Below are 21,161 nucleotides of genomic sequence, written 5' to 3'. Positions count from 1 at the left end.
ACTTACTTTCATGTGTTTCACCACATGGTACCAGGAGGAGCCCTGAGATGCTTTCCTTAGGTTCCTCTGGGGATCTGCTCTACAGATTTAACTTCTAGAGCTTCAACCTACTGTCCTTCAGGTCAGTGACATAATCACTGAATCTGAAGATATATAAACACACCTAAGATAAAGGTTTCTTAAGGTTATTTTCTTAAAATGTCCAACATGATCTTAGAATTTTTAGAAAGATTCCAAATGGGAAAACGAAGAGGAAAATAATAATAATCATGGGTTTCTTATAATTCTATTACAATACAGACTCCTCTGCACAACAGCATACTAACCTGGTCAGAAAGATTATCGGGATTTGTACTGATATACTATTATATGCATTCAGAAACTCTAATATTTGCATTCAGAAACTCTTAATATTTCTGGGCATCATAAAACCCTAAGTATTCATCTTGAAGCATGATATCTGAAAGCACAGTACACCTTGTTTGACTGTGTTGTGCTTTATCGCACTTTTTACAAAAGGAAGGAAACCTGCATCCTTGAGCAAGTTTTTGGGCACCATTTCACCAACAGTATTTGCTCACTTCATGCCTCTCTCTGTACTCTCACGGTATTTCAAACCTTTTCATTATTGTTCTATTTGTTCTGGTGATCTGTTACCAGTGATGTTTGATGTGCCTATTGTAATGGTTTGGGAGCACAATACACTGTAACCGCATAAGAAGTGAAACTTAGGCAATAATGACCGGCCATTATCCCATCTCTCCCCATCTCCTCAAGCCTCCCGATTCCTTGAAACATAACAATATTGATATTAAGCCAATTAATAACCCTAAATGGCCTCTAAGTCTTTAAGGGAAAGCAAGAGCCATGTGTCTCTGACTTTAAATCAAAAGCTAGAAATGATTAACTTAGTGAGGAAGGTGAGTCAAAAGCCAAGATGGGCTAAAAACTAGGCCTCTGGTGCCAAACAGTTAGCCAAGCTGTGAATGCAAAGGAAAAGTTCTTGAAGGAAATGAAAAGTGCCACTCCAGTGAACCCACGAAAGATAAGAAGGCAAAACAGCCTTACTGCGGATATGGAGAGCATTTCAGAGGTCTGGACAGAAGACCACAGAAGCCACAACATTCCCTTAAGCCAACGCCCAGTCCAGAGCCAGGCCCTAACTCACTCTCTTCAGTTCTGTGAAGGCTGAGGGACGTGGGGAAGCTGCAGAAGGACAGTCCGAAGCTAGCAGAGGTGGGTTCGTGAGGTTTAAGGAAAGAGGCCGTCTCCGTAACATCCAAGTACAAGGTCAAGTAGCAGGTGCTGATGGAGAAGCTGTGGCCAGTCATCCGGAAGACCCAGCTCAGAGAATTCATGAAGGGGAGCACACTAAACAACAGATTGTCAACGAAAACAAAACTGCCTTCTATTGAAAGAAGGTGCCATCTAGGACTTACCATAGCTAGAGAGGAGAAGTCAATGCCTGGCTTCAAAGCTTGAAAAAGGCCAACTCTTGGTAGGGGCTAGTGCAGCTGGTGACTTTAAGTTGAAGCCAATACTCACCATTTCAAAAGTCCTAGGGCCCTTAAGAATCATGCTAAATCCAGTCTGCCTGTGCTCAATAAAGAGAACAACAAAGCCCGGATGACAGCACAGCTGTTTACCACAGGGTTTATGGACTATTTTAAGCCTGCTGTTGACACTGACTGCTCAGGAAGAGAGATTCCTTTCAAAATGTTACTGCTTGTTGACAATGTAACTGGTCACCCAAGAGCTCTGATGGAGGTGGACAGCGAGGTTAACGTGTTTTCATGCCTGCTGTCACAACGTCCATTCTCCAGCCAATGGATCAAGAAGTAATTAAGATTTTTAGGTCTTATTATTTAAGAAATATCTTTGTAAGGCTACAGCTGCCATACACGGCGATTCCTCTGATGGACCTAAGCAAAGAAAACTGAAAACCTAGAAACAATTCACCCTTCTAATTGCCACTCGGCATTGTGATTCATAGGAAAAGGTCGAAGTATCAACATGAACAGGAGTTTGGAACAAGTTTTTTCCCACCCTCATGGATGACTTCTAGGAGTTCAAGACCTCAGCAGAGTCAGTAACTACAGATGTGGTGGAAACAGCAGGAGAACGAGAATTAGAAGTGGAGCCCGAAGACGGGACGGAGCGGCTGCCATCTCATGACCAAACATGAATGAATGAAGAGTTGCTTCTTAGGGATGAGCAAAGAAAGTGGTTTCTGGAGATGGGATCTACTCCTGGGGAAATGCTGTGAAGACTGCCGAAATGACAACCAAGGACTTAGAATGTGACATAAACTTCGTTGATAAGGCAGCCGCAGGGTGAGAGACGATTGACTCTAATTTCGAAAGAAGTTGTGGGTAAAATGCTATCAGACACAAATGGAGAAATGGTTTGTGAAAGGAAGAGGCAATTGATGCGGTAAACTTCACGGCTGTCTTATTTTCAGAAATCACCACAGTCACACCAGCCTTCACAACCACCACCCCCATAAGTGAGCAGCCGTCAATATGCAGGCAAGACCCTCCACCAGCAAAAGGACTAGGACTGGCTGAAAGCTCCAGTGATGGTTAGCATTGAGCAATGAAGTCTTTTCTAATTAAGGCGCGCATGCGCACCTACACACACAACATTTTATATATACGTATATGTATTTTTAGGGGCGCCTGGGTGGCTCAGTCAGTTAAGTGTCTGACTCTTGATTTTGGCTCAGGTCATGATCTCAGGGTCCTGGGATCGTGCTCTGCAGGGAGTCTGCTGGAGATTCTCTCTCCCTCTGCCCCTCCCCTGATGGCACGCATCCTCTCTCTAAAATAAGTAAATAAAAGAAAGGTTTGTATATCCTTTTTAAACACAATGCTATTGCACCCTTCACAGTCACAGCGTAAACAGAATTCTTCTACGCACCGGGAAACCAAAACTTCACTGACTTGCTTCGCTGTGATACTCACGTCATTGCCGCCGTCTGGAATGGAACCTGCTACACCTCCTGGGCACACTGGCCAAGCCACAAAATGTAATTTACCTGCACAAACTTATGTTTCACCTCTGTGAGGTCTACCCTGTTAGCTACTGTTAACATGTAGCTACTGAGCCCTTGAAACATGGCCACTCGGACTGCAGCGCTGAATTTTTAAATTTCATGGAAACGTAAACAGGCCAGGTTTCAACAAGAGAGCCTCCCCAATTTTATTTTTTACCCGCTCTGGAATATAGACAGTATCAGCTAACCACGTCAAACTCGCCCCTTTTCTCACTGAAACTGGGTTCCTCCCACAGCGGCCACCAGTGTGGCTTCACATGGCCACTCCCTGACCAGGCTTCCCTGGTGGTCACATCGCGGGTGCCACGGCTCGGTCACCCACTGTCTGTTATCTCTGAGTGCTGTTAGCACCGTGTGATCACTTATTGTGGTTTTACTGTGCAGATTTAACAGTGGTGAGTGGTCTTACTAAAGCTCTATGTCCTGCTTTTTTGTTGTTGTTGGTGGTGGTTTTTTAATTGCATTTGGTTAACTTTCCCCTGCTCCTTCAACCCACAGCAACCTTTTCCTCCCTCAGGCCCCAAAAGTCTGTTATCTTGATTCCTTTTCCCTGCCACGGCATGTCCAATCGATCTCTCCGCAGACTGCTGCCTCCCCTTTCAAAACCCACCCAGAATCTGACCACTTCTCAACACAGGACTGCTACTGTCTACACTGAGCCGCTAGCAATTCTCGCCTGAATTATTCCAAAGCTTCCTGATGCGTCTTCCCGTTTATCCTTGGCTCCTCTAAACTACAGCTTTCTCAAGCCAGATGAGCCCTTCAGGAAGTTCTCCTCATTCCTCAGTTGAGAAGCCTGCGATGGTTTTCCATTCTGCAGGTCCAACGTCTTTCGAACCTTCAAGGACTTGCAGACCACGTCAGCTGATCAGACGGTCTCTCTGACCCAGTCGGCCCTCTCTCCCATTGCTCTGCTCTCGCTGTCGTCCTCCTGGCTTTTTCTTCAAAGGGCTAAGTATGTTCCCATCCCTGAGTGTGTGCGGCACTTGCCTGTTTCCTTTACCTTTAACATCTTTCTCCCAGATAATCTCATGGTTGGGTCTTCCTTTCCTGCAGGGCTCAACTCCAAGGGCACATCGGGAGCCTTCCCTACACACCTCATTTAAAACAAAATCCTGTGCTTCTCGATCCCTTCTCTGCTTCACCTTTCCTCACAGTGCTCATCGCCACCTGATGCTGTACACGTCACTGTCAATTTCCTCCACTTAGAAATGTGCCGTGGCAGCAGGGACTTTAGGTGTCGCTGTGTCCCCAGCCCTCAGAACGGTGTCTGACACACGGCAGGTGCTCAATAAATATGTGTTTAGGGTCGGGTGTAGGCAAGTGAGACCACAGCCCCGATCAGGCAGCAGGGACCCACCTGCTCTTGCCTGAGATCTCAGGCTCTTTCCCTAAGATCACATACCATCACCAGTGAGCTTGCTAAAACACAAATCTGTCTCCACCACTCCTGTCAAATGGCTCACCACGGTCCCTGGAAATCAATTTTGGACATGCTTTAATCATACTGAACTCTTCTCAGTTCCTAAAACCAAACGTGCTCCCCTTCTCCTTCTACCCTTCACACTCAGTGTCCTGTGTGTTCCAAATAATCCCACATCTCTGTCCTTCCAGTGCCCCATCCTTGCCTTGCCTTTCAAGCCCTCAAGTCCAATCATGCTTTCTCTAGGAAACCTCCTTCCTGGCTGCCCCCACCTCCACCCCTGTAACAGTGGGGCCCCTTTTATACGTAGCACTCAGGTGGCTCTGTTGGAAATGCACTGTCTCCTTATAGGCCATACACAATCATGGCTAAGACCATGGGTCTGAATCCTAGCTCCAGTACTTATGGGGTGAATGGCCTGGGGCAAATTACTTCCCAAACTTTGGCTCAGTTTTCTCAATGGAAAGACTACTCCTGACTCTTAGAGAATGGCTGTGAAGAATTAGGCTAGTGCTAAGTGCAAAGTAGTAAATGCTGGCTCTAAATCTAGCCATCCACCAGTCTATGAAGTGCCAGACGGCTAGCACAATGTTTGTTCACTGTATCTCAGTGCCTGGCCCGGAGCCTGGCATATGGTAGGTGCTCAAGAAATATTTGCTGAATCAATATATGAACGTGTGATTTACAGAGTTTACCAACTGGCCACCTCATCTGTCTCTATGAATCCTCTCTCTACTCTCATGGAAGAGGGGAGTAATGGGGGGGAGGAGAGGAAGTGTTTCCTGTGGGTTATTCTGCTCACTTACCCTTTTGAATCTGACTTCATTTCCCCTTGCTATCCATCACGAAAGAAGCTTATTAGGAGGAGGGGGCCAATCTGATTGGAGGTGTTCAAGCTCTTGAAGAAACTGTGGTTTCAGGAAAAGAGCAGGTGTGATGAAGTCAAGCGCTTTTCTGATTCCACCACAAGGCTGGCCCATGTTCAACCACTATTTTTCAAGAAAGCATCAGTCTGGTCTCCGTAAGGCTGGGGAGCAATTCTTTTAGATAGCTGACACTTGTCTCCTCGCTCTCTCACTGAGAACGAATCAGAAGTTCCAGACTAACAGGAGTTACACTGAATACCACAGGGATTAATCACTAGGCTCGTGATAGGAGCTGCAGTAAAGAGGTACAGAGAATGAATAACATCCTGTAACAAGTCTGGATGGCAAGAGATTTCCCTGAGGAAGAGGTGTGACAGAGAAGTAGGGGTGAACGAGGTGAGCGTGGCAGCAATGGGGTGAGCCGGGGGGCTCGGCAGGTCCTGCACAAAGGCCTCTGAGCTCAGTGAACGTGAATGAACACAGAGGGGCTGCAGCTCAGAGGTGAAGCTGAGACCTTGCCGGGCCATGTAGATGCCAGGAAGGGCTTTGACTAGTACCCTAAGAGAAGTGGAAAACTTTCAGGGATAGATTTTAGAAAGGAAATATGTGCATTTTCATTTTTTAATCACGGATCACTCTGTTCGGAGACGGGCTGGGAGGGGGCCAAGACTGGAAGCAGTGATGGAGAAGAGCATCGTGGTCCTCGTTCCCTTCCCCCGAGGTGGAGCAGTGCCTCTGACGGAAAGAGAGGAGAAGATCTGGCAACTGTTTAGGAGGAAGAGAGTCAACGGTGATTTCGCAATTGCTGGCCTCACAGGCTGTGGTGCGAGCCATGAACGTAGAGGCTTGAACCATGAACGTAGAGCCATGAACAAGAGGCTTACCTGGCAGCTGGACACATGGGTTGCAAGGTCAGAAGGCAGGCCTAGGCCAAACACAGAGCACCCCAAAGCATTACACATGGCCAAGGGGACAAGGGAGGAGGAAGTTCCTTCTTCTGTTAATGTTTCCAAGCTGACACATTAACATGCTAGGAAAAAAGTACACCCCAAACCTCCTAATTCTACCACGGTAACAGGAGTGAGTAAAAGATGGTCCTCTTCAAGGACTAAAGAGAAGCTTCTCCAAAATATTCAGTTCTGTTGTTTTAAAATGTTATGCGAAAATGTAAAGGGCTAAAACTGGCCAAGACGTCCTTGAAGAACAAGGAGAGGAGATCTGACGCCCTCCCCCCACCTCCGTCCTCCAGAAATCAAATCTTATCATGGAGCGATATTAATTACAACAGCCATCATAGGGACTCAGGGTTCCACCAACAGACACCAGACTCAGTGGAACCACACACACATGAAGACTTTATATCTGAGCTGGAATGACATAGCAATGGGGACAGAAGGGATGATTTAGGCTACCTTTATGGGGAAAAAATATGAAATTGTACCTGACCATCTCATACCATACACCAAAACCAATTCTATGCATCCAATTCATCTGTCCAACACGTCTATCTAATTCTGGACAGATTAAGGACCTAAACGCCATAAAACTTTTTGGAAGAAAACAGGCAAATAATGATCTTTGGGTATGACAAGATATAAAAAAGCACAAACCAGGGCACCTGGGTGGCTCAGTTGGTTAAGCAACTGCCTTTGGCTCAGGTCACCATCCTGGAGTCCAGGGATCGAGTCCCACATCGGGTTCCCTGCTCAGCAGCAAGTCTGCTTCTCCTTCTGACCCTCCCCCCCAATGCTCTCTCTCAAATAAACTCTAAAAAAAAGAAAAGCACAAACTGTAAGGGGAAAGAAAAATAAAATTCACCTACGTTAAAATGCAGACTTCTGCCCAACATATAAACATGACCTCAGAAATGTGAAAAAGCTAAAGACTGAGAGAAAATTGGTGCAATGTAGATCTAACAAAGAGTATGTGAACAATTCCTACAAATCAGTAAGAAAAGGACCAGCAAAGGAGCCCAGTCTTGCAATGTTTTGTTCCTCAAATGTCATTCCTGGGGGGGGAAAAAGAGAGAGAGAGAGGCCAGCCAATGACACAGGGAAAGGGCAAACCATCTGGTGACACATTCCTGACAAAGGCCAGGGAACAGGCACTATCCCACCTGGTCAGTAAGGACAGAGTCACTCTAACCTTCTTCGGAGAACAATTCGTCGCAAATCTATGAAAAAAATATACATATATTTAACATCCCTTTGATTTGGTCGTTGCACTTCGGGAATTATCCAAGAGATAAACCTTTTCACATATGTTAAAAAAGAAAAAAATGAGTCAAAGACATTCTCTGTAATAGATTCTAGTAGCAGAAAAATAAAAAATCAGAATGTCCAACAATGGAGGATAAGTTTAAAGAAATTACATCCATGCAACGGAATCTGAACATGTCAATACAGTGACAAGGAGCTATCACTCAGCTAAACTGCTCTGTGAAAAAAATCAAGATGCAGCACAGACTACTAACAAAAAAGGAACAGGCTAGAAGGGGGAGGATGGACAATTACGTACACCTGTGATCTCTGCAGGGACGCCGCAGAAACCAGGAAGACAGACCGCCTCTGGGAAGGAGACTAAGGGACGGGCACTAAAGGCATTTTTCCCTCACTGAACAGTCCAAAATACCTTTTGTTTGGTTTTCAACCACATATATGTACATATTATGTTCTTAACAAATAAAATTTCCTGCCATCCTCAAAAAAAAAAGAATGGTTTAAACAAATGATAATATGCCCATACTAATAAAACATTATATTTAGCAGCTAAAAAAAAAAAAAAAAAAGCCCCACAGAGTAAATCTACATGTATTACCAAACAGGCACAGGGTTTTTTGGGGGTAATGAAAATGTTCTACAATAACTTATGGTGATGGATGGCCAACTCTATAAATATACTAAAAGCCACTGAACTGTATGCACATTTTAAATGGGTGAATTATAAGGCATAGGAATTCTACCTCAATAAAAGCTACTAAAAAATATCTACACACACACGTGTGCACACCCCGCCCCCAGCCGCACAGAGGGGAGGGTGGGTGAGGAAACACAGTTCAGTAAACTAAGGCCCCCAGGCCAAATTTGGCCCACCATTGGGTTTTATAAAGTTTTATGGGGACACAGCTACACTCCTTCATTTCCAAATTGTCTACGGCTGCTTTCACGTTACAAGGGCAGAGTTGAGTAATTATGACAGAAACAGCTGGGTTTGCAAAGCCTAAAATATTTACTATCTGGCCTTTTACAGAAAAAGCCTGCCAACCCCTGATATTAAAAAACAAAGACAAAAACAACACAAAACAAAAAAACTTAAGATATATAGCTGAGCGAAAAACAACTGTAGGAAAATAGGGTCAGTATGATATCCTTTACGTTCTAAAATCACACACAACACAATATGACATATTTTCAATGAGTACACGTAATAGTGTCAGGAAACGATCCCCGACTCATACCTATGGTTACTTCTGAGAGGGGACAGGCAGAAAGGATTGGGAGTTGGGCGAAGGGGTCTTTGGCTTTATTTGTAATTTATCTGAAAATTGTTTTATTTAAGGAGACAATATCACCTGAGTAACTTTTTTTTTTTTTTAAGTTAATTTTTTAAAAGCAAGACTGGTAGCAGCAGAAAGTAACAGGACTAGGTTGGATTAAGACGACGAACTCTGATCTTGGTAAGCACTGCCAGAATTTTAAGTGTTCTGATCCTACACCTACCTTTCAGGTTTTTTTCCCAATCTTTCTCCTGTTCCCGTCCCTTTGGAAGTGAGCTTTCCAAGGTTCAAGGTGAAACGAGGTGGGGGCAAGAGGAACAGGAGGGCTGGAGGGCAGCTACAAAGGAGGGGGACTGTGAATGGCTGGGCCCTGTCCACAGTCCACTGTTCTAGGGATCTAGTTCCTAGCAGGGGCCCCTGGGATGTGCGAAGACTCAGTCTCAGGCCTAGCAGCGCCCTGCTAGGGCTCCCGCTCACAGCCCTCATATTCCCAGCTTCGCGCGATTCACAAGGCCCTCACCAGAGTCCTGGGGCTTCTAGAGATTTCTGTACTTCAAGGAGTTCACAAGTTTGCCTAGTCTTGTAACACAGTACACCTTAAAAATGAAACTAACTGATTGTGTCAAGGAGCAATTCAGGCCCCAGAAGGGCACGTGTGGAACGTGAGTCCCAACAACACTTTTCATGCTGTCATTACAAAGGTCAAATAGGTACAAATGATAAAATACATAGAAGTCCATCTCTGGAAAAGAAAGTAAGCAGAAATTCCACTGGGAAAGAAGTCAACTAGTTTAGGGCAGTTATTACAGTGACTATTAATTATGGAAATTGTTAACTATGAGAATGGACAGTTTTTTGAAGCAAAAGCATAAAATGTCAGAGGTGGTTTCCAACTCTGTGTATTTATACAAAATGAGACCTCAGCTAACCTGTCTTCTAACCTAGAAACTATGTATAATTCTGGAAAAGATAAGAGCTCTAAAATAGCAATAAAAGAAATCATCCAAAGGTTTTTTTAAAGGAAGTAAATTCAGAAGACAGGATACTACTAAGGCCATGATATTTAATTTAAAGGGACGTGTGGTAGGTCTCTGCACAAGCAATTGCCAAAGGGGAAACTTGTGTAACTCTCCAATTGTGGGTCCCACAGCCACTTCTGCTTCTGAAACAGCGTAACCAAATAACACGAAGGCTTGCTGGGAAAACCTGACTGCATTTAAACTACAGGGTTGGGGGGAAAAAGCACAATCACCAGGCTGCTCTCTCAAACAATCTAATTTTGAACAAAACTCCGCATAATTGCAACGAATCTTCACGAAGAAGAGGATAAGAAGTTGGGTGCTAATCAAAGAGAAGCATTAAATGTTATATACAGGGACACATATATTTTAAACTAAATAGAATTTAAGTTTCTCCTTGGTAAAAAAGGTTTGCCTCCGGTAAACTCACCTCCATGTTCTAGAAAGACTCGAACACATCTTTCCTTCCCTCGCGCTGCAGAGAAATGAAGCAGGGTCCAGCCATTAGCATCCCGGCCATTGGGAGAATAGCCTTGTTCTAGCATCTTCCGGACTGTGTGAACATCCCCAGCAGCCACTGCAGCCTGAATCTGCAATTCTTCCTGGAGCTCAGGGTTCCTTCGACAGTGGTGGTGTAACATCCTAGCTGAGTCCGCTTTTTACAAAGGATTCATTAGGTCACAGGGAACAGCCTTTGAGGGGAAGCAGAATTCATGCAAGTTAGAATACGTGCTCCTCGTGCTGTGTCTGTTAAACAGCACAGGATTTTCCCTTGTTAAATCACGTAAATCCTAGTAATGACAGTCCACCCTACTACAACTAATTAACATGCACCTGTTATGACCGTATTTCCCTAAGAATATAAAAGATTTCAAACAAAAAGCCAGGCATAAAGCCCTGGATTGCTGAAACAGGACAGGTCCTCTGTAGTCTTTTGAAAACTCAAAGCAAAGATCCCATGAGCACAGCAGCATTATTTCAGGTAGAATGGAAGATGATGTTGGTCAGCTAGAAAATGGGAGACAGCAGAGGAATTGGATTTGTTTGATTTCCCTAAGGCACAGAGTTATAAACCACTCAAGGATTCTATCACAGATCCATGAGTGAATGTGGGGTATCAAGGGGACGATTCATAGACTATGATGACTACAGATCTTCAACTATGAGAAGCAGTTAAAAAAAAAAAAAGGTAAAAAACTTTATGTGAGTCCCCTAAAGTATTTAAACAATATTTTATTTTTAGCCCCAAAGGGTGAAAGGTTTGGGGAGGGAGGCGAAAAGGCAGTGGGTGGGGTAAATTAAAGTAAAATGCACAGACAACATGTATTTTTTCCTTTTATTTCTTTTTCTCTTTCTGTCCTCCCTACTCCGTTATTTGATGCATGATTAACCATCCCTCTTTTTTCTGCCAGGTGTCTTTTCCACTTTTCTAATTTCAGGTTTCCAGAAGTTTGCCTCTATAAGCGTGCAGAGTACCAAGATTACACAAAATATTTAAACAGTGTAAGAACTGAAACAAGCTGTTGATTCACCACGTGAAAAAAAAATCATTTTAAAGAAAAAGGAGTGTACTGAACTTCTGCACCCCCTAATAGGTCACAAAAGAGGTATGCGCTCGACTCAATATAAAATGAGATCTCCTTCCTGTGAAGAAGGAAAGTCCAAATTGAACTGGCGAAAAGTGGTATCTTACACATGTGTGTGCAAAAACTTTTGCAGTACATTTTTAAGCTTTACAGAAGCTTAAGGAAGCTTGAACTAACTGACTTCTAAGAAGCCATTCCATCTGGGCTAATTTTAAGGAATAGATTAGACTCATCTCTTAATTAGTAGGCTTTCATTTCTAAAAATAAAAAGTTATGTGATAAAGTCCTTTAAAGACATTTTGGTCTCCTATGTAGGTTAGACATCTTGGGATAATCTTGTTACCAATAATAATTTATCTTGTAAAATTCCTCGTTATAGATTGTACCACGGTAAACTTAAGCCTGACCTAGGTCAAATCATCATAGCTTAAGAGTTAAATCATATACCCTATGTTGTTTTATTCATTGAAAATGGTTATTTTAAACTCTTACATATTACTATTAAGTAACATAAAGGGAGAAATTTCCTGATAATTTGTTTTCTTAACAAACATGATTTCCCCCTTATCTCTTTACTTGACTACTTTTTCAATCAGCACTATAAAATTAAGTCTCTTAGAAATTTTAAAACTGAGAATCCTTTTGGAATAGGTTTTTGCTTATTTTTAGGGTTATAAGAGATGTCGAAGACCATTGGAAGAAATTAATGAAAACTATTACTACTGGGGCGCCTGGGTGGCTCAGTGGGTTAAAGCCTCTGCCTTCGGCTCAGGTCATGATCCCAGAGTCCTGGGATCGAGCCCCGCATCGGGCTCTCTGCTCAGCAGGGAGCCTGCTTCCTCCTTTCTCTCTGCCTGCTTCTCTGCCTACTTGTGATCTCTGTCAAATAAATAAACAAAAATCTTTAAAAAAAAAAAAAACTACTACTACTATGTGCTCAAAATAAGCAGTTTCAGATTTTTTTTTTTAAATGAGACAATTATCTTGGCACTTAAATGAGGTCTATTATGCAAGATCCAATCAGTATCAAAGCAAACCTGTTTTCTTTCAGCAAGTGTTGTGTTTATATGTTAGCTGATTTGAAGGAAAAGCAAGGACTGCACAGATGACCGATGACCCTCAGTCACTTACCTTATGGAAGAATGTCCCTTCTCCTGATATGTGGATTGCCTAATAACCATTGTGCACATACAGCATCGTGAGAAGGAGGCTCAGAGTGTGTCCAGCTTGCGGCGTGAATGAGCTTTCTTAACCTAAAGACAAATACCAATTATGGAAGATTCCTAAAAATAATAACAATCAGAGCTGCTGCACAGTCTACCTTTGGATGAGCTTGAATTTTAGCACTTTGTAACAAACTTTCAGAGCAGAGAAAGAACTCAGATCAGTTCTTAGAGAAAAATCACCATGGTACCTACGTTAATCTCCAAACTGGTGGAGAATACGGTTTATTTTCAGGAATTTTTTTTCCCTAAAAGGACAGTTTTTGAAAAAGAATAAAAATAATAAAAAAAAAATCACACATTTGGAATTTGGATAGAAACGCAGGTTCTTTTTGTTGTTTGCTCTATTCACAATATATTTTCAGACTTGCTTCATCTCAATTACTTTTTAACGGACACTGTAGGCGCTTGCTCTTTCTAAACAGGACAAAAATGAAAGCGTGTGTTCATTCAATACAGTAGGTGGCCTGGCCCAAAATGGAATCTATGACAACTAAAAGGAGATTATGTCTTTCAATGCTGGTACTTCATACACCCAAAAAGCATTATGTTAACCATTTTGAAACTGTTATTCCTTAATGCACACATCAAACCAGGTAAAAGATCAACATTTCTTGCCAGCTTCCCCACATGAATTTTGAGAAAATTCTCTATTCACCTGTAAGAAAAAGGCTCCTTCTCCATGTAAATTAAATCCTAGGTCTCTGAATACCACTAGGTTAAGAGCACATGCTAAGTGACTTCACACACTACACTAGAATCACTCTAGAAATTACTCACTGGGAAAACGGCCACCCCTTTCCCATCGGGTGGGTGTGCTAAGCCCTGTGTCACTTAAGCAGGAAAGGTCGGGCCACCTGGCAACCTGACATGCTTTTGGGAAGACTGGCAGTCACAGTGCTGCTGGGTGCACACCAGAATTTTCAACCCATCCAAATCAGGATAGTCCACTTGAACCCTTTCCTTTCTCCCCACCCTTTTTTCCCTTGTCAAACTTCTTCAAGAAAGGCCAAAGAGTTGGCCAAGATGCACTTGCAAATAATACCTGACTTAAAACTGCCTATCATTTCTTAAAAAATAAAAATGAGACATCATGAATGAGACAGGATCAGGACAACCCCTACAAGGCAAGCTGCAAAAAATGCAGAACTATCCTTGCAGAAATGCCCAATTCGGGGGGTGGGGGGGCGGCACAAGAAAAGAAATATACAAGACGGGCCTGGAGCATCTCACTGTGCCGAAAAGAAACTGATCAAAGAAAAATGGCAGTGATGGGGGTGTGTCACAGGAACACAGGAGCCAACAAATAGAGCTCTCAACAGCCAAAATGAACAATTTGAAAGCGATAATTCAAATACTACTGGATTCTAACCCAAAGTATAGACTATCGTTATGCCCATATTGCTATCACTGGCTGAATAAATAAAGGAGGGGAGGAGAAACACAATCTGTGCATAATTCCAAAGACCTGTGTACATTCTCCCTACTCAAGGAGGTAGTGCATAACTCCCCTTCCCTTCAGCGTGGGCCATGCAGAGCGACCTCCTTCCAATGAGGATAGCACAGAAAGGGAGGCAAAGAGCAATCTGATGGTGAGAAACCTGAAAAACATGCCTCAGCGCAGTGATGGAGGTTAACAACAGCAGTGCCAAGTCATGTTATTAGTATGATATGATGAGAATGGCCATTTACCTTGGTGGTCTTTCTCTCCAAAGCCCATAATCTCAGACTGTGAGAAAAACACCAAACAAATTCCAATGGAGGGACATTCTACAAAATACCTGACCAGAACTCCTCAAAATGTCAAGACCATCAAAAACAAGAAGTCTGAGAAACTTGTCATGGCCAGAAAGAGCTTAAGGAGACAAGATGCCTAAATGCAATGTGAAGTCCTGGATGAGATCCTGGAACAGAAAAATGGTATTAGGTAAAAGCTAAGGAAATGTGAATATGCTACGGATTTTAATTAGTAATACTGCTCACTGTTGGTTCCTTAGTTGTGACAAATGCAGCTATTAATATAAAATGTTAGCGGAAGGGGCGCCTGGGTGGCTCAGTCGTTAAGCGTCTGCCTTCGGCTCAGGTCATGATCCCAGAATCCTGGGATCGAGCCCTGCATCGGGCTCCCCGCTCGGCAGGAAGCCTGCTCCTCCCTCTCCCACTTCCCCTGCTCGTGTTCTCTCACTGTGTCTCTCTCTGTCAAATAAATAAATAAAATAAGATAAAATAAAAAGATGTTAGCGGAAACAGGGTGTGGAGGAGTTTATGGAAATTCTGTGTTATCTGTGCACGTTTCTCTAGACATGCAAAACTGTGCTAAAATAAAACATCTGTTTAAGAAGTGCAAACTGAGGGTCTCCAATGACGAACCTCCAGCATTTTCCACAAATGAACAGGTGATTATTTTCTACATGAGCTGTATCTGCATTTCAAAAATCAACACCACTGGATGCCTTATTTCCAAGGGTGTTCTTGGTATCCCCTGCCTCCCAAGAGAAGTGGAGATAGCCCTCCATGGTTTCGAGCCTTTAAGAATCCTTGCTCTTACGGTCTCCCATCTACCCATGGCCACTTCCATGAAGGCAGGGGAGTATGCGTGGAGGAGGAGGTGCAAGATAGGGGTGGAGAGAATATGAAATGGTATTAATTTATTAATAATATCAAGAAAAGGCTGTGCTAGAAGATGAAGTGACTACTCTCAACAAGAAAGGTGCACACACCACAGTAACTTGTGATAATGCTGTACGGACTCCTTCAGTCAGACAGGTGAAAGTTCACTGAATGCCTGAGTTTGGCACACTGTTGAGCCTTGGCCACTGGTGTTACCTCTTGGTAGAACTTTAACAGAAAGTTATCAGGGCACCTGGGTGGCTCAGTTGGTTAAGCGTCTGCCTTCTGCTCAGGTCATGATCCTGGGGTCCTGGGATCGAGCCCCACGACAGGCTCCCTGCTCAGTGGGGAGTCTGCATCGCCCTCTCCCTCTGCCCCTCTTCCCGCTTGTGCTCACTCTTTAGCTCTTGCTCTCGAATAAATAAAATATTAAAAAAAAAAAAATTCTGCATCCTTAAAATAAATCAAATATACCCAAAAATGTTAAGATCACTTTTCTCTTTTCTGACAACGCTAAGTGCTATAAATAATAACCATAGGTTTAAACCGAAAAAGCACCTTTACATGCATCAGCCTTTCCTGGAAAAAAACAGACACACGCACCATGCACACATAATTCCTGTCAGCTTCATCCCTTAAGTAATGAAGGGCAATGACTTATTACCAAAATATCCATTATAACAGTCCAAGGCACCAGACAAGTAATAAATCTTATCATGGTGTTTTACGAGTTTGCACTTAACAGAATTTAGCTATCCACATGTGAATAAATTTTTTTTTAAAAGACTATAGAACTGAAAAAGGAAATACACAACCCGGTGCTAAAGGTGTCTATTGAAAATCACAGAGGAAGTCCAGAGATGAGGAGATTGGAAAAAAGTCTATTTCCCCTCCAGGGGAAGTTTGAAAATCTGAGAACTCCTGGAAGTCACCTATAAAGCAAAAGAATATGGCCATGGAGGCAACTTTCTCAAGAAATAGATGTGAATGTGAGTTGTTTTAAAGTAAAGACTCAGAATGACTAAAATTTGGAGGGTGCAATCTTAGAAATTCCATTTCAGGTTTCAGTCCAAAAAGAGAAATAAACATACAAACAAGGAAGACTTCAGAATTACATCCCCAAATGAGCCACTTCCCCAATGAGTATCATTTTGGGGAAGGAGTGTTGGGATTGTTTGGGGAATGCCTGTTGATAACGGGATAGTGTGTTGAATAGTGTGTGTCAATTTCACAATTCCATCTTTTTCAACTCTCCATGGTGTCAAAAGAAAATCACCCAGGCTTCTGAGCTTTTACACGGTTGACCATACTCGAAACCATAAATTCAGGGATTAGAATGTTACCACTAAATTCCATAAAGATGCCAAGTGAACTGCATTAAGTTGAAACCAAATTTCTTGCTGCACATAATTAAAAGAAGTTTATATTCATAGAACAGAGCGAAGCATAAGATAACCATAAAACAAAATATATTTAAGACCTGTGTGAAATTGTAGACAACTTACACCAGATCCGCCACATGTCCCCGGTTTCCTTTGGCATACACGATTAGTCACTAATGGCTTTTTGCATATTATTTTCACTAAAAGTCCACACATTTTTGGATTAAGTGATACAAATTAGAACTGTGCTTTCAGATTTCACACCAACTAGAAACAAGATAACAGCTTGCTACTCAAAAAAGGAAATAAGCATTTCTTTGTAGAGCAAACAGAGATACAGGCTGGTATGAAAATAAAATCAGCAACTCCAAGGAGAGTGGCTCTGAGGGAAAAAACCTCCATGGGCTCACAGGTCTTAGATGGCTACAGGAACACAAGGCCCAACGTGTGCCACACCACTGAGGTCTATGTTGACCAGAACTATTTGTATGATCAAGAGCCTGGACCCCAAAATAAAGTAGAAGTGTTTTTTAGTATCACTCTGCATAGTTAGCATGGTGTTTATGTTCTAGAACAAGTAATGGCATTCCTATTTCCTCCAAGTTGCTGGGCCTCCGTGTAACGCAAGGATGTATTATAATGCATGACTTATCTACAATTCTCATATGATTGTGCCTGCTTCGGCAGCACATATACAATTCTCCTATGATCCAGAAGAGAAACCAACCATTTTCACAGAACGTGGAAGAGGCAAGAGAGGAAATTGTATAACTCACTTAATCCAGGCTCAACTCATAGCTTAAATCACTTAAGTATTGTAAAAGAGGAGGTCTTGTCAATATCATCTTAGTAACTCACGGTCTGGCACGATCATCTTAGCAGCCTCATGGTAGTACTGAAGAAGTTTGTAAGAAAGGAGACAATCATTCTCTACTGAGGGAGTGTCTTCAGTTGGGAATGAAATGAAAGGCTGTAAGTCAGATATTAGGTACACTTGCATAAACTTTATCTGACTGAAGACTTTCTAGGAATTGTATGAATTTCTACGTTATCCAAGCTAAATGTGAAGAAAAATAGATATTATATATAGATAATTATATGTAGCATAATATTTTTTAAAAGATTTTATTTACTTGATGGACAGATCACAAGTAGGCAGAGAGGCAGGCAGAGAGGGGTTGGGGGGAAGCAGGCTCCCCGCCGAGCAGAGGGCCCGATCGATGTGGGGCTCAATCCCAGCACCCTGGGATCATGACATGAGCCGAAGGCAGAGGCCTTAACCCAGTGAGCCACCCAGGAGCCCCATATATGTAGCATAATATTAAGCAATTGTGAATGGTATCACTTCAGGTATAAAGACAAAACTATGGCGCCACAGCAACCTCAAAAGGCATCACTGAAGATCTTTAGTTAAAATCAGTTATTCTCCCTATGTGACTATAAATCTATATTTGGTTATCAAATAAATAGGTTCTTTACCTTTTTTTTTTTTTTTCCTGTAAAAACCCATGTACCTGGTAAGAGAATTAACACAAAGTTAACTAGTGGGCTGAAAAATATAAACTATCTTAACTGTCCATGTTGGCAAATAATTACCCAAATAAAACATTTTAAATGTTCAGCATAACCTAGACCAAACACTTTCAGTCATGCTGGTATCTGGAACTAATGCCAACAATTTATCTATTATCTATCTATTCCCTAATCCTAGAAAAACTGTTAAAAGCTGAGGCAGGATCAATGAAATATTATTTAAGCAATGAGAATGATCTGGCTGGCAACCAGGAGAAAGCAGTGTCCTTTCTGTACCTTCCATGCTTGACTTGCCACAGACCTGCTCTCTTACCATCTCAGGTGATAACACCCCTTGCAAATGAAAACACGCTAGAGTTACATCTAAAGTAGAAAAAATGTTTAAGTGAGAAGGCCTGAATAGAAAATACATAATTCACTTTTCCCTTAAAAACATACTTCATATATGTTAACATTAAAAAAAAATTCCTAAAGTCATCATTAAGCATCTCTCTGGCGATTTGCATATTTAAAGAAAGAAAATTGCCTTTAACTATAGACTCCTGGCTAGTTTCTACTGAAATGAAGGGGACCCTATTTCAGGCTGCCCTAAATGTTCACCATGGAAGTCACTGCCAGATAGTGATTTTCAGTCTCATTCAGTAGCATACACTCTCCCTCTGGTGTCCGGTTCCAGCTCTCAAGAAAACACAAACCCTCAAAGCACTTAAAAGTATCTTTAGCAATGTCTTCACAAGTAAAAGAATCAGGAAAGGCATTAATTTATTTCTGTAGAAGGCAGAAAGTCCAGTGGAACAGAGTAAATCAAAAATTTCCTAACATCTACTATTTTAAGTACTTCTTTGCACCTGAAATTCCCCAAACAATCTGAGATATTAAAATAACTCTGAGATTAACCAGTCACTTTATACCCCTGTTATTGGATGGCAGAGAAGTCATTCACTCCACTAATTTCTGAATTAACTCTTAGATAATTTCCCTGATCATATTCCCTCTTTAGGAATTGCATGAATGTCCTAAACTTACCTTTAGTGCATTTTCAGAGGCAGCAACAAAATACAGCAGCAGAAATGGGATCACATGAATGAGATGATTAAGTTTCAATCTAACAAATTATCTGTAAGGGTTTTGAAATGAAAAATCTTATCTATTAAGAGTGCAAAAATAAAGCCCTAGATTCTAAACACACCAAAACATTCCTGTTTGCAAACTCTTGAGTGCCAAACGATTAACCTAATAGTGTATAAAGTTTTGTAAGTTCTAGAAAATCAAAGGTGTAACAAATATTATATTTAAAAGTTTCAAAATCCATCCATATCTGTCACACAGAAACACGAAAAAGCCACAAGAGTTAATTATATTCAAGTGCTTCAGAGGCAAATACTGCTTTCAAACTATCCACACTATCCAAGAACACAGATTCATTTTTCACATAGAAAAGTCACATTATTTTCCGAAACTCATAAATTTCAAGCCATTACTGTACCTTCTTCTACCAAACCCTTGTCAGTTAGTTAACTCAAATGATTTTTTGACAGAGGTAGAGGAAAGGTGATAGGAAGACATAAGGGGAAAACAGAAAATTGTGGTTTAATTAAAAAGCAGAGTCATTGAGAATTAACAAGCAATTAACAAGGAATTGAGAATTCCTATGAGAGTAAGATGTGGGGGGGCTACAAAAAGGTCTCAAAGTCTCAGAGCAGGGTAAATGGTACAGTGTACCAAAAAATGCAGAAAACGGAAACACAACGCACAGAGAGAAAGGGGAAAATACATTTCTGAGATAAATAAGTTATTAATTAAAATCTCAAGGATCAGGCACGGGCAGTGTTTTGTTTTTGTTGGGAAAACTGGATGCCAGGAAAGAGTTAACATTTCCAGGTAACTACGCTGAAAATAAAGCAATGCTTAATGAGGTAGGGGCCAGGAATAAACAATGGGGGAGGGGAGGTCTGGCTCATTACCTTTAAAGAGGATGCTGGTCAGAGGCTCTCTGCTGCTTCTCTGGTGGGTGGCTTGGCCCCTTCCTGCTCTCTCGTCTCTTCTAGCCGGCTCAGACCTGGAAAGCAAAAACCAGTGAGTGGTGCAGTGACCCAGGGGCGAGGAGGAGGGGGCTTCTGAGGAAGGGGTAGCAAAGGAAGAGTGGTAAGGGCAGACAGGAAGAAGCAGTGATTCTCCCTCTCAGCCAGCCCCCTTCCCCTCAGGGGAGGTAACTGACTTTACCTGTCTCTTCAGCTGCTGCTTCTCTTTCTCCTCTCAGCCTTCTCCACACTCACCAACTTCTCCATTGAACAAACACTCCAGGCAGGGCCGGACACGGGTGTTCCTGATCCTTCTCGGTGCCTCACGGCCCCAACCCGACGAGCATCCGGACGGTCGAGCAGAACTGGGGCGACGGTCCTGACCGCCGGGCAGCCTCGGGGCAGGGGTGCAGGGAGGAAGTCCCGGCTCGAGTGGGGGGGCAGCCCGGGTCTGAGAGCTCGGAGCAGGAGCTGCCGCGCTCGGGGCCGAAGGCTCCCAGCTACGGGGGCACACGGGAGGTCTCGGGGCAGCGAGGTCCCGGGTCATACAGGGTCCTAAGTGCCAGCCGCGGGGGCTCCAGGCAGGGGGCTTTCGGGATGCACTTTGCACTGGGCCACCCCCGCCCCCTCCCTCCAGCACTTTGGGGTCACTGGGATGGGACCAAGCCTTCAGCAGCCAATCAGAGGCCGCATCGGAGCCTGAGCCCGGAGCCGTAAACCAGGTCCGGGGTGGGTGGGGGTGGGGGGGTGGGGGCGACTTGGTTGGTTGGTTGCTTCCTTCTCTCCTCCTTACCCCCGGCAGCCCCCACCCCTTGCCTGCCGTAAAGCCGTCTGCGTATTCGCGACAGTTAGAGGAGGCGTGCCGATCGAGGTTGGGACTCGTCTCCGATTGGTTTCACTCACTTCCCCCCTCGGCTTCCCCCCGGTGGTTTCCGACGCTCCGCCTC

At 43.0% G+C, this 21,161-nt stretch overlaps 1 protein-coding gene across 1 annotated transcript in view; it reads right to left on the bottom strand.

The window, feature by feature from the left end:
• The window catches only part of ASB7 (ankyrin repeat and SOCS box containing 7), a 47,241-nt gene extending 26,392 nt beyond the window's left edge, over positions 1-20,849 (bottom strand). The window contains exons 1-4 of the mRNA XM_080807665.1: positions 20,417-20,849; positions 20,158-20,252; positions 12,577-12,698; positions 10,290-10,551 (exon numbers count right to left, since the gene is read on the bottom strand). Coding sequence (XP_080663791.1) covers positions 10,290-10,500 — 211 coding nt within the window. The 5' untranslated portion in view covers positions 10,501-10,551; positions 12,577-12,698; positions 20,158-20,252; positions 20,417-20,849. The remainder of the gene's footprint in view (positions 1-10,289; positions 10,552-12,576; positions 12,699-20,157; positions 20,253-20,416) is intronic.
• Positions 20,850-21,161: the final 312 nt, after the last annotated feature.

Source organism: Martes martes, assembly GCF_963455335.1.
Source record: "Martes martes genome assembly, chromosome: 7".
NCBI lineage: Eukaryota > Metazoa > Chordata > Mammalia > Carnivora > Mustelidae > Martes > Martes martes.
Note: the sequence above shows the minus strand (reverse complement) of the source record. Positions and strands in the feature narration are given on the sequence as shown.